The sequence below is a fragment of the Mytilus californianus genome, unplaced genomic scaffold (assembly GCF_021869535.1).
Source record: "Mytilus californianus isolate M0D057914Y unplaced genomic scaffold, xbMytCali1.0.p SCAF_6, whole genome shotgun sequence".
NCBI classification, from domain to species: Eukaryota; Metazoa; Mollusca; class Bivalvia; order Mytilida; family Mytilidae; genus Mytilus; species Mytilus californianus.
In genome coordinates this window covers 31121996-31136864 of record NW_026262712.1, presented here as the reverse complement: position 1 = coordinate 31136864, position 14869 = coordinate 31121996, and the positions used below count along the sequence as shown (strand labels likewise).

The 14869-nt window shown below is 31.9% G+C and overlaps 1 protein-coding gene across 1 annotated transcript in view; it reads right to left on the bottom strand.

The window, feature by feature from the left end:
* LOC127704793 (egg peptide speract receptor-like) overlaps positions 1–11323 on the bottom strand; it is a 28488-nt gene extending 17165 nt beyond the window's left edge. The window contains exons 1-8 of the mRNA XM_052209003.1: positions 11151–11323; positions 9445–9566; positions 6819–7044; positions 4562–4712; positions 3327–3544; positions 2440–2599; positions 1459–1661; positions 1044–1194 (exon numbers count right to left, since the gene is read on the bottom strand). Coding sequence (XP_052064963.1) covers positions 1044–1194; positions 1459–1661; positions 2440–2599; positions 3327–3544; positions 4562–4712; positions 6819–7044; positions 9445–9566; positions 11151–11247 — 1328 coding nt within the window. The 5' untranslated portion in view covers positions 11248–11323. The remainder of the gene's footprint in view (positions 1–1043; positions 1195–1458; positions 1662–2439; positions 2600–3326; positions 3545–4561; positions 4713–6818; positions 7045–9444; positions 9567–11150) is intronic.
* Positions 11324–14869: the final 3546 nt, after the last annotated feature.

Genomic DNA, 14869 nt, shown 5'->3' with positions numbered 1-14869 from the left:
TGACTTTTGTATTTACTGTCATTCCAACACTGGCTGTTGAAAAGATTCAATGAAAGCAATGTTTTTGTTTTGTCGATTTTTAACAATTGTTATTTTCATAAATTTCCATTAAGGATGTACGCTATTCTGTTTCAAAATAACAAGTTTTTTAAAAAGACTGTTACACATCGATAATATGGAAATAAAGGAACTAAAAAAGCAGAAACAAATGAAGCATTGAAGGGTCCGTGTGCTTGTTTTCGAGATATAAGCCATTGGAAATTTGTGGGGAAATGTGTTTATATATTGGCGCCTTTTTATCCTTATAAAGTGATGAAAAAAACTAGGATTTTGAAAAGATTTTGAAAGATGACATGTAAACTCTATGTTTCAATTATAGTATATGAAGTATTATTGTAAAATATACACTGCAGAGTTCTCAAAAATAGTCAATTTGTCTTTACAGTATAATGTGAAAATATTGTTTTAAAAACTTAAACACGAAAACAGTTCTCGCAGAATATATTTCTCGTCAATAAGGGTCAATTTGACATAATGCATTAACATGAAGAAGTTTCAGGAACATTACATCATGATTCTGGTGTTTCCAGTATTAATTTGAGGCCTCAGCCACATTTATAGGTCAAAAAGGTCAAAGATAAAAGACTTTGTGCAAGGTAGTTGTCCATAATTTTGACTTATCGGTCAATTTTAACGACAAGAATGTTAAATGATTAGTTAACAACATTTTTTCTATTTTTTTTACTAGATTTCTCTTGTTTATTTGATCAGTCATTTCAGACGTTGTATTTTTTATATGCAAATGAAAATAAAAACTAAATGACAAACAACAGGATACAAAACATTACATAGAAAACCAGAGACTGAGCAACACGAACTACATTTAACACCCTGTATGATCTCAATGCTCCGGAAGAGTAGGCAGATCCTGTTCGACATGTCAACCCTATGCAGAATATAACTATGTCACAAACTGCTCATAAGAATGTATCATATAAATGTGTTGCTACACATTATCATCATTCCAATCACACAGTACTTACGGATACCCCAACATTTTGCACAACACATTCGCTCCCGGATATCCATACCAGTAATCATTCACAGTTCCCCAGACGTTGTTGTGCAAGATTTCAACTCGTCCTTCGTGTTCTATGTTTGATCCTGCTAGTCGTACTTGAACTCCTGAATCATCTTCAATTGAATACATATAAAACTTGTTGCTAACTTTTTTATTTTAGTTTATTGAGTGCATATCTTTAAATTAGGGATGTATGATTGTTTTCCACAATCTTGAATTGCAAAATAGTGAAACAGGTCTAGATTTTTTATTAAGTTGACGAATTTCGGTGCAGGAATGTAATATAATAAAAACATTTCTTTAAATAAACAAGTCTATGTAATACATTTAATAGTTCAGACTGTTCGCTAGGTTGTCATGGTTGTGTTTAAACTTACATATTTCTGAATGTGTCCAGCATTTAATAGCTAAAATATCCCAACTGCTATCCAATGTACGATCTCCCCATACCGTATGATTGCACTCATTAAAATGTAATGCATTCTCGGAGCAAGAAAGGTTTCGCAAAATTGGATTTGTATAGTCCAGCGAATTGAATTTAAAATAAATATCTGTTGCTTTATAACTCTCACCACCATACCTAAATCGAGAATAAATAAAAAGTAGAATAATAAAATATCAAACTCCAATGAAAAATCTGAACGGAAAATCTTATACCAAATGGAAAAAAATCAAAAACTCATACACATCATACGAATGAAAAATAACTGTTGTACTCCTGCCATGTTACAAGCATTTTTTTTTTATTTTTAGAAAATAAAGAATTAAACCATGTTCAAAAACTAGCTGAACCTCTCACTTTTAAACAACTATAAGACAAATGTTTTGAAAGCTTTAATGTAGACGTATGTACCGTCTATTTTTAAATACCTTTAAACCATGCATTTAGAAAAGTCTAAGGAGAACAAAATGAGAATCTTACGTTAAAAATGGAGAATCTTACGTTCAAAAAATGTTGCCTTTAATTTGACATGAAAAGCAAATCTACGTTGCTAGCAATGGTTAACTTAATCGTTCAATTAGATATGATTCAGTCTTTATAGTTTCTAGGAAAATTTATCAAAGTAAGTATGCATTCTATCATGATTTGTATCTGCTCATCGAAGTTCTTCTTGATAACCGGAAACCACATCCGGGTTTAAGTGAGGTTCGTAGCGCCACTCTGGAATTTTAATATGTAACGTGTTGTAGACTTTTGAGTTATACCTCGTTTTTTCATGGGATCGTAGGTTTCTCTTCAAGTTTAGTATTTCATTTTGTGTCTTTATGGTGTCTTCGTTCTCCTTTTAAGGCTATAGTCAAACAAAAATGGTAGCAGTATAAATGTGTTCATAAAACAAAGAATTATGTTTACTTACTTAAAACCAAGGGTTTGACAAAGAGCATGTACTTCGGACTGTCCGATATAATTTATATTAACGAATCCCCAATGACCATCAAGAAAAACTTCTACAACACCCTCTTGTAACTTCAGGACCCCCATGCCTGGAACCAACAAACGAACAGGCACGTCTGGAACTGAAAAAATTAAAATCAATATACTTTACACTTTATTTATTTCATATATGATATTACGGATATAACCTAAACAAATGAAAATATATGGACGAATCTCAAACGGAAATCCATGAAAATTGTGATGATTTCAACGTTGGAATTGTGAAAGTGTCATATCTTGTCAGTAACATACATTCTTATAAAGTCGATGTACTGTGGATTCATTTATTTTCGTGGGTACCAATTTACGTGGATTGAGGAAAACATGCATTTTCGTGGATGTTTGATTTTGTTGTTTGGACAAAGTCTGAATATATTCCTGAAGAAAATTTGTAAATTGTTGGATATTGGAATTTGTGGTTACCAAATAACCACGAAAGCCAAAGAAAATTGGTATCCAACGCATAATAATGAATCCACAGTAACACGAGTAAGCGATTAAAGGTAACCGTACGGCCTTCGACAATGAAAAAAAAACATGAATGTATTAACCTTAGAACAATCTCACATTTATCATGTTTATAATAAAAGCTTTTGATACTGATTTATCCTGTCAATTATTTGAAACTAAAACAAACCGGCAAAATGCAACTGAACTGTATGAGAAAAGACTAAAATTGTGTCACAAATGCCTTTTTTAAGTACCCAAGTTTTGTTAAGGGGAAGTCGTATAAGAGCTCATACAGTTCACTGTTTTTGCTAATACATTTACTTTTCAAGTGTTATAAAGTTATAAATTATTTCATACTTTTAACAGGCTCCAACCTGCAAGTAATTCCAAGCACATGTGGAGAGTAACATTTTTTTTGTTTTATTATTTGACATTGGACGATATCTGTAACATTTGGGAAACAACTGATTCCATAGATACAATATGGGTTATATTTTTCACTTTTGTACACGTGATGCTCTGCATGTCCTAATATAGTTCGTTCTTCATATGTATTTCGTGCTACACCCCCATATCTGGAAGAAAAAGACATAAATAAAATTGATATGAGATGCTTGAATATTTGATACAACTTGAAAATTATGCTGCTTTTATTATTTTTAATGAAAAAAAAAACTTGGCTATGAAACATAGACATAAGCTCGTACATTTTGAGGTTTAGATAATGTCAGAAGCTTATTTCTTTCAGTGATTAAACCTAGGTCGATTAGAATGGCGTCAGAGTTAAATTCACTTCATGTATACTGCCGTTCAATGATTCCATCATTCAGTTAAATACTGTTGTTACTTGATTCACTAATTAATGAACAATCTGTAATTCTTAATAGACACCATAACAATAAGAAAGATAAAAGACTAAATGGATCAGCGTTGGATCGTACGTGCATAATATTCTTTTAGTTTTTGTATTCAAAACTTTTAATAAACTAGGTATAACATTAAGGTGTGGAGGAAAACGAATACACACTTGATGGCTGAAGATGTGTCAACAAGAACTCAAACACACTTTAAATTGTCAAAACAAACTCATACACCCTCTAGACTGCTTATAAACTCCGATACTGTTTAGATTGTGGATAATGTATCAATACAAAATTGTGATACTTTAAGATTATCGAAATATTGAGGTAGAGTCCTACACTTTACGAACGTCGAGAAATGTTTCAGTCTTATTCAGAATCATATTGTTAAATTCAGACCTTTCGGTAATACACTGCTGGTGGAATTTTGTTCCCGATGGTTTTTTGTGCAAAACTGTCAGAATTCAAGCGCCACATTTTTGTAGACATAAAAAAAAGCCGTTCGCAATTATTAGATAGAAAGCATGGATGTGTTTTTACCAAGATTTACTGTGATACTTGAACCACAAACGTAACTAAGTTGTAAGAATGAATATTCATGACACCTACATACTACTCTTTTTCTTCATTATTCATTGAATCATAGAAGGAGATTAATATACTTAAATAATCAAAATAATGTATATAAATTGTATTAAAGTAGCTGGTTATTTAAGCAAATTGTATACATACGGATATCCAAGAGACCGACACACAATAGAGGCCTTTACTGAACTGAAAGTATTGTAATGAAAATAAGTCCATTTGTTCTTTAAGCGAATTCGGAGCAATCCTTCTCCACGCTGAGTGTATGATTCCAGTCTAATCGGAGTCAATATAGATTCTGAAAATGACATGACAAATGTTAAGTACTTTGACATCATTTGATAATAGATAAATTGCTTTTCGTTGGAAGGTATTGGTGTTTCAACTCCGTAAACCGTACATTTCTTGGAAATACTTGAAACCTTTTTGAAGAGAAAAACAGATGAGCAAATTTGCAATATGAATAATTACTTTAAATTGTCATGAACTGATAAATTGCACGTAAGAATGGCGTAAGGATATTGATATACGTCTATGCTGTCTTTTTCGCAATTTCTCGACATTTTGATGGTTTATGATTTTCAGACTCGGTTTTGGATTTAATGCCACATATAAGTCGTTTGCAGACAAAAGATTGGTCTGGCGAACCAAAAAAGAATATTGTTATAAATTAAATTAAAATCACAATGCAGATGTTACGTAAAGCTATACTTCACGTCTAGAATATTCTATTAAAATTCAATGTTATAGCCTGCTTATAAATAACAGAACGGGGAACTTCAAATGATGTATCCCGCGGATCAAATTTTCAGAATATTGTTCTAGTCGTAAGATGATTTGAAAGATCAACAACATATAAATCTATAACTCTCTTTTATTGCAAAATTAAGATCTTATCAAAACACAATCCTTGATCGAAAATTACTAGATTCAAGCCTCGATGCGAAGCTGACGTAAGTAAATTTGTTTAATCTGACATATCAAGTTTAGTAGGATAGATGTGATCCCATGAATTAATTTGTAATTTTGATTTCATTTTCCTGATCTGTCTTTGTGTTAATAAAGGCCTTCACACTAAGTGTTTGAACTTTTGATTTTGCCATTTGATGAGGGACTTTCCTTTTTGAATTTTCCTCGGAGTTTAGTATTTTGTGATTTTACCTTTTTCAACATTAATCTCTCTTATGCATGGTTCACATTTTCGTATCAAATAGAAATATTGTAATTGAATATACTACCTTAGATATTTGATAAAGGAATTAAATGTAGAATTCTGAAAAATGATTCGACCGTAGAATTTTGAATAATGGTAATACTCTAGGCTTCAAATTGACGAACTCTATTTACATTACATCTTCATCAAAGTTGACTTTAGATGCATTTGACTTTTTATTTGTGATCTATTGTGGTTATATAGTTCATCAAATATTAAGTTTTTTATACATACTTATCTTTCAATTTTCTGACTATGAACGTCTTGATGAAGATAAATAAAAAAGCGCTTCGGGAGCAGGGAAGTATGGTTTTCATTGAGTTGCATTTATATTCATATGGAGACATTAAACATAGCTTTATTCAAACACCTGCATTGGCAAGTCAGATAACGTATTTAAACCATCGTTTTATGAAGAAACACATCTGAGTGATGCGTTTTGATCAACACATATATAAATCACAGTTGTATGCATAACACTTATAACAAGGTTTGTACTTACATAAGCACTACGACGGTAACCGAAAATAGAGCATGATATGCTTATCCCAATATGGAGCACTCAATATCAACCCTTGTGGTTTTGATGTGGTTATTAAAGTCTTTGGTTGTATACGTTATGTTTGGTAGACTGCAGTTTGTTGTGTTGTCGGTATTCTTTCTTTTGCATGACATTGTCATTTTCTATTCAAATTATGCTATTATTCCTTTTATATATTCCGTCTCTCTATTATGATTGATGAATCAACGGTTTAAGAATTTGGTGATGTGTAAAGTTAGATAACAGTCAATTACCTTTCCGCTAAAACATGTCGCCTATCACTTGATAAGACTTTTCAATTATGAATAAGAAGATGTGGTATGAGTGCCAATAAGACAACTGTCCATCCAAATCACATTGTGTCAACAATAAGCAATCATATGTCAAAGTACGGCCTTCAACACAGAGCATTGACTCACAACGAACAGCAAGCTATGACAGTGCACCAAAATAACTATTGTTAAACAATTAAATGAGGGAAACCAACGGTATAATTTGTACAAATTGTAAAAATTTATGAACAGCACCAACCAACGGCAACCACTGAACAACAGGCTCCTCACTTTAGACAGGTGCATACCAATGCTGCGGTTTAAACGTTTTATAGGTAAATACTTATAGAGACTGCTATTGTTTAATGTAAGACTCACCTCCAACGTTAACTTTGAATTGTCTTTCTATGACAGCGGACCCTCTGACATTTACACGACACTTTATAACTCCTGAATCTGATGCTTGTGTGTTTCGTATTACAAGTTTATTGTTGTATGTGTCACCTCGCCGTCGTTGTCGTCTTTTTACGAAGATCAAATAGCGTCCATCGTCAGTATTATTTCTTATAACTTTTGCAGACGTTGAGTTCTCTATCCTTACCCACTAAAGGAAATCAAAAGAATTAAACAAATAAAGAAATTATAAGATTATTTACAATTATAAAGTACTACAGTGTACGACAAATCTTATGAATCTAATACAACAAAAACAAAAAAGGGAATAATTAAATACAATTATACTACTCAAAATAAACACAGGGGTATTCCTCATTTTTGAAGGTCGTTCTTTGACCTTTTGTTGACAACGTATATGTCACTTGGTCTGTGATTGATAGTGATATTCTCATTGACAATCATACAATATTGTCTTAAGCTTATTCTATAAACACAATCAAACAAACAAAAACAAAAAACGATTTCAAAGCATTGCTAATCTCACAAAGGTTTTTAAACACATTATTAGTTATGAAGGTTATCATAAATAGCTTATTAGAAAAACAAATACAAATTGTAGAAAAATAAAATGAATTTCTAATCGGTGTACAGACATTTTCCAATATTCACATTTTAACAATAATAAAACGTGCAATTACATATCAATATGACAAAGGGTCTATTAATAATAAAATATTTACAAATCGCTGAGTTTCTTTAACTTGGTTGTCGTGACCTTCTAAAGTAACTTGAAATATATCGTCTAACCCTTCTCCTTGACGACGGACCCAGAATATACATAAAAACTGACGTTGGGAAGGAGGAACATCTCCAATTTGTATAGAATACGCCAAAACTTCCATGCCATAACAATGAACAACAAAATGGCGTATTTAATGAATAATTCTTTGACAGTCGTTATATAATTCATTTATTATTTTAATAAATGCCATTTGGGTTTTTGTTGTGACGTTTTTCCGGACATATTGTAAACTGTGGTATTTGTCTATCCCTTATTAATCTAGAACCAAATACATATATTTCCGATTATAAAATTTTATGACTTGGTTAACATAGATAGTGTTTTATTTTCTCTCCGCACATTTCCTCAAGTTAAAAGCCTTAAACACCTTTTCCTTTGGTTAGTACTAGCTAATACAATTTTCGCCTTTAACAAGCTTATAATAAGATATAGGTGTAAACCACTCCAATGAATGAAGGCAACAGTAGTATACCGCTGTTCCAAACTCATAAATCGATAGAGATAAAAACAAATCGGGTTACAAACTAAAACTGAGGGAAACGCATCAAATATAAGAGGAGAACAACGTAATTTTGTCTCAATTTGGTGCGTTCGCAGTGCTTTGAATTCCTCGATTTATTTTCATATGAAAGAATAAATAACTCTTCCGCAGCTGTATCAAAAATGAACTATGATTTTAGCAATGTTTAGTGAGTTTCTTCATATTTGAGCATTCGTTTTTAAATAAGGTACTGATTTGTGTTCACTTATGTGACTATCGAGAATGTATTAAGCTTCCAAAATAATGCTTGTATAACTTCCGACTTCCGACCGAAGCTCATTTGCTCGGAAATCAATTAAACGTAGGACATCGGAACATAATACTTAACAATCCTAACATTATTACACACGTTCCAGCAACGTATACTACATCCTTCCAGCACTTTATCGAAAAACATTTCGAAAGTCTTTATAAAAATTTCACATCAAAACTCATTATTGATACGAAACTCATAACTGAGTTCCGTGTACAAAATACTTATTTAGTGACCTTAAATAAACCAGTTAAAAATTCTAGTTAAAAAAATAACTTCACTTATATCAAACTGTGATAGTTATATCTTGCACTCATTATAAGGTTCGAGTTTTTATATATGAATAAAAAAAAATGAGTGTCCCCATATTCTTATATAAATATGTTGTCTGATGTTCATTGGTCTAAGGACAAACATTACAATAAAATAAAATATGTTATATAGCAAAAAAAACTGTCGATTTGTCTACACAAAAATGACGTTCAAAATGTAATCGGCGTTTTGATTCTCACATTAAAAAGTTTTAAATAGAGCGTTTGGTTAACAAGGCTAAGATAGATATTTTAAGACCTAGTTCAAGTACAGTTATTGTTTTTAAAAGGTTTCAAAGGATCAAAAGAGTTTTTTCTTTGATTATCCATAGCAAAATTGGTTACCTTACTTTCATCTGATATTGTTGACGTCATTGTGGTATTGTGCTCTTTTTATGCTAACACATTGGTGTCAATGGAATTTTCTACGACTGTCATACAATTAGAAGGTTTAAGTTTATATAGAACCAGGATAATCCCCAATTTTCGACATCGGGAAATGCCTGTACGTATTCAGGAATATGAGAGTTGTTTTCTATTCGTTTAATGTTTTTGATCAGTTGATTTTGACGTTTCTCAAATGACTGTCCGTTATGAATTTTCCTTGAGTCGGTATTTCTATTACTTTACATTATACTTGAACTTTTCTTATTAATTGTAATTGGATGTAATGCATACTGTAATTTCATGTTCAATCTTACCTCAAAATTAGGTTCTCTGTCAGTGCGCACTTGACATCTTAGAACAAGTCTTTTATGTTCTCCTATTGCAAAATTACTAATATATGGCGATAAGAACTTTAATCCATTTACATGGGTGATATCTAAATAATAAAACAATTCTTAAAATCTAATATATATATATATGAACTGCGATTTCCAGTTACCGACTTTGACAATGATTGATTGTTTCTAATTTTCAATTTATGACAATGAGTGTCTTAATACTCAAAAGGACAACCTGTATCACAAGCTATACAAAACTGATTGAAATATTTATCTTTGGTGCAACCGTTTAATATTTTTTCTTTCATTATCATCTGTTTCGATTGTTTCGAATTTTAACCGTAAATTTGCTATGTCATTACGAAATACACATTATTATTTTACATGTACATCATTTTCGTGGCACTTGCTTTCTATATCATTTTAGCCCTCCCATTCCGGGATACAGTTCTTCATAGCTAGATGTTGTTTCGTTTGTCATAATCATAAATTTTACACTTTCCTCTTTTGATTGCTTTAAAAAAAGACGTTTTTTTAAACTGTCACATAAGATCACCTGCATTCGTTGGTGTGGTTTGTGTTGCTCTGTCTTTAATTTTTTATGTATTGTTCTGTTGTAACTGTTGTTTGCATTTCCTTCTTTTTTCGTGTTTGTTCGGATTTTGTCAGTCTCTCTCCGACTATTGATATTTATTATTCACTAGATTTTGTCTGTCTATTTTTTTTTAAAAATAGTTGCATGTACATGTCCTCATATATTGTTATTGTCAGAATAGCTAAAAAAATATTGAATCAAAGTATCGACAAATACACTCATCATAGATACCAGAATTAATATTTCGTAACCAGACGCTCGTTCCGTCTACCAAAGACTCATCAGTTATGCTAGTATCACAAACGTTTAAAAAGGCTAATAAGTATGACGTTTAGGATCACTGAGGACCCAAAATTTGTTGCCAAATACATCCTAGGTAATCAATTCAATGGAAGGAAAGTCCTTGGTATTTAGAAAAATAAAAATGCTCCAGATATATAAATATTTAGGACTATAGAAACCGACATTTGAGTACCAGCTAGATATGATTTGAAATTGAAGTCAAAATACGCCTAATGTTAAGTTTAACCACTACGATCTTCGTCAAAATAAAATAAGGATCTTCTATCTGTAATAAAACATGAAATATTCGATACTCAGTATTGATTAGTAAGATAACGCTCAAATACATCAATATATCATTCATTTTCAAGCGCTCAATAATAACATGAATATCAAATGAACTAAACGCATAATTAATTTTTTCTTAAAATGATGATTTATTTGTTCATGGTACTTCATTATGCCCTTAACACTTTTAAGTCCTGTCACTGACAACTCATTTTGAAGCGACAGTGTACAAAGATATTGTGTTGCAAATGTTTAAAGTCAGTTGATGTCATATCATCAACTTCGTTATGTTCATGGTAAAGATTGTTGTCACTTCTTGATATTTTGTCAGAATCACGGTCATTTAATTTTTTATACATGCGACATAAATTCGAGTTTAACCACTTTTCTTGTTCAATATAAATTCAATTTTAGGTAGCTGAGCCATTGTCCTGAATGTCAACTATGTAAATGTATCTTGTATAGTTTGGCCCTGAAAAGTTAATGTTAATAAAAACGTGAATGTATGTATACTTACTATGTCTTTCAGGAAGCCTGTATACTTCATAGGCGTTAGAGTTGCAAAAATAGCCACATACAAATTGTATAAATATCCAGTGTACTATATTACTCATTATGCACTCTAGATGAATATAGTTATATTCTCTCCTTGATTATAAACTCTGTGTAAAATCCAGCATTTGCTTTAGTTTTTACAATTTTCATGATGCTATGCGTAAGTAATGATTGTATATAATAGACATTATCTTTAATTTCATTTAAATTGTTATTGTGTTATTTAAAAGATAATTTCAGAATGACTAATTTTAGACTAAATTAGTTTCTACACGGTATAAGATTAGATTTAATAATGTATCATACTTTCACCAATGTGATCGTAATTGGGGGTATTGTCATATATTTGTCTCGTCTATTCATTATCCATTCAATTTTAATTGGTGTCGCTTAATTCCGCATTTGATTCAAATAGACAATGGACTTCTGCATAGGAACTTCCTGTACATATACAAGATATACAAGAGTGCCAATTAACTTTAGAATTATATACTTGAATAGAAAGTTACCTGCAATATGATTTTTGAAAATAGAAAAATATCAAAAAAGAGTTGGTAATGAGTTACTTATTAAAATCTACATGCCTTCAATTTCTCACAGTTTAGGGTAATACGTAAAGTTTACACTACTCTTCTCTTTAATTAGAGCATTCCCCAGAATTTATTTTGACCGCCATCAAAATGTTCATATGGCTAAAATTTACCTGTTGTGTTTCTAAAGTGCTTCATAAGATGACACATGAAAAATCTTTTTAAATGTAATGATATTGCCACTCTTACAAATCGAATTACCTACGAATTCGACAGAACAAAAAAAAATACAGGATGAATTCTGAAATAAGTAAAGAATGTAGACCTCGTTGTCGGATCCATGAAATATTTAGAATATATTCATCTGTTTACAGTCCGGCAGAAATATAAATAAAACAACACTAAGGTGAATAATATGATAAAACATGCATGGAGCGTTTCTTTAACTTTTAATGAATTTAATAATTAGTTGCAAAAAACTTTTTTCAGATCAAAAGATTAACGAAAAGTACTAATACAAGTGTTGGAATTCCATTATTGGTTCAAACAAATACACCTTATTTAAGGACTATCTTATGATAATTTTCAAAACTCTGACCAAAGAGTTTCACTTTATGATACTTAACAGATCCCTTGTGCATGTAAAGATTATCGGTTTTCTACACATTTATATTGTTAGATATCTGCAGAGAGCTACAATGTGAACCTTTTTTGGTGAATGAGCGAAACGCCCTAGCTAACAATTGAAAACAACACGTAATAATTTTATGCGTCCGAAGCGCTTTTCTGGATTTACCTTCATCAGGAACGCTCAAAGCCAAACATTTGAAATCCGAGGGATGTATAAGTACCGAAACAGTTGAAGAGCTATATGACAAAAATGCCTAAAACAAATAGCCAAATTCATCTAAGGTCAACTTTGCCTGAGGGAGTTGAAACTAAACGACTCTAAATTGTATCGAGCGGATGATATTTTACGATATTTATACGAGAAATCAAATTACATGATTAAAGTACCACTGCTGGTCCTTATCACCTCTCTTAGAGAGATTTACGCTTGAATTTATTAAGCTTGATAGCGTCTTTTCACACTTTTCACACATTCTGACGTCGCTGATAATTTTCCTTCAAATATTTTGACGTAGCTGGTAAGTTCTGCTCACATCTCGAGTGGTCACCAAGTCTAACTTGCAATCATGAGAGATGCATCCCTATATTATTACAGAACCTCCACAATAAGGGACTGTCGGTTGCATGGATGTTCAATTGGGGTATGTGCCATAATTTTTATCTTCGAACTCACATTTGTTCATCTGTAACATGCAGCTAAAATCAGCTCTCGTCCAACCAAATGATTCTGCGCCACATCGCGGTAAACAACATGAGTTTCGTTGATGTCGATTAGATCACATGAGACTACTAATTATTTGCATTGACATCAATCCTGCTAATTTCAATCGGTTCCTAGTTGTTCTGGTTGATTATTAAGTAAAAAGTAAAATCACAAAAATACGTCTTTTAGAAAAGGACTTGTTGCAAATGCCATTTGTCTAACCAGGCGATAAACTGCCCTGTCTTCACGCTGCAATTTTACAGGTGGTCTACCTGCTCTTGGCAAGTCTTTTACGGAGTTCACTGCCTTTATTATAATGATAACCTATCTGATAGATTTGAACGACATCTCTGTTGGTCGATAGTTTGTCAATGTTGAGCCGCCGATATTCGTTTTAAGTACCAAGTTCAAAGAGAATGAATACATTTTTCAAAATGTCGGACTTACATACCAATATCTAAAGCGTGGACACATTGAATTTTTAATGCTGCATGCAGTGAATGGTACATGTGCATGATACATTAATATCTTTCTTACCGATCACAACTGTATGAACACATCGTTTTTATGTAACAATGGTCTTGTGAAAAATCAATATTAACCTTCAAATTTAAATTCGGGGTAACATGTTTTAAATCAATATATCAAGGGGTCCTGTTTTGCTTTGTGTACATATTAGATTTAAAATAGTTACCTTAAGTATTCAAACAGTTCCGAAAGTCAGATACATTAGTCGTAAACGTTTCTCCTAATATTTGAATACTGTAAACCAACTTATTTTCGCGGATACTTTGTTTCGCGTTTATCCCTTTCTATTTCATCTCGCGGCGATTTAATTTCGCGATTCTCAAATTTCTTCTTGTAGATAGCTAAGGAAAAATCCAAGTTTTACATATTCGCGACATTTTATATTCGCGTTAATTTTATACTCGCGAAAAACGCGAAAATAAATATCTCGCGAAATTAGTTGGTTTACAGTATCTATACAGGAACCTGTTGTTCAGTGGTTGTCGTTTGTTGATGTGGTTTATATATGTTTCTGGTTTCTCGTAGACCGTTGGTTTTCCTGTTTGAATAGTTTTACATTAGTCACTTGTAGGGCCCTTTATAGTTGCTGTTTGGTGTGAGCCATATGCTCCGTATTGAAGGCCGTACTTTAACATATGATGGTTTACTTTTAAATTATTGTGACTTGGATGGAGAGTTGTCTCATTGGCACTCAGACCACATCTTCTTATATCTAGTTCATTGTTTAAGGTGAGAAATTTGGGTTAAAAATAGTTAGTTAAAGTTTCCAAATTCATTGCAAAGATACACATAAGGTTAGGTAAAAAAGAGGCAAAAACACAAACTCTACAAGAAACGAGACCGGGCGCGCCAACATGGCAAGCATACTACACATAACATAACCGTTATGCATTCCGAAACTCAGTTCAATTCAAGTATTAAATCGGGAATAGGCGAACATGGAATATTTTACAGGTACAATGTATTTTGTACCTAAAGATCTCTAATTGCGAACACATGTCGCAAGTTCCCCTTTTTTGTTGACGTATTTGTTAGAATAATGTTTATGTCTATTTGAAATTTAAAGTAAGTTGTGTTGTCTGTCTGTGATGTATGTTTACACAGTTTTGAGTACAATCATTGCTACACAAAATAAAATCGCTCTCTGTAAGAGCATGCAAACATGAAGCAATTTACCTGCTGAAATAAAATCACACAGTATTACAAGATAATAAACTTTAAGTTAGCTATCATTCTGATTTCGTTTCAATCATTCTTTGAAAAAAGGATAAATAGTAAAATAACAATAAT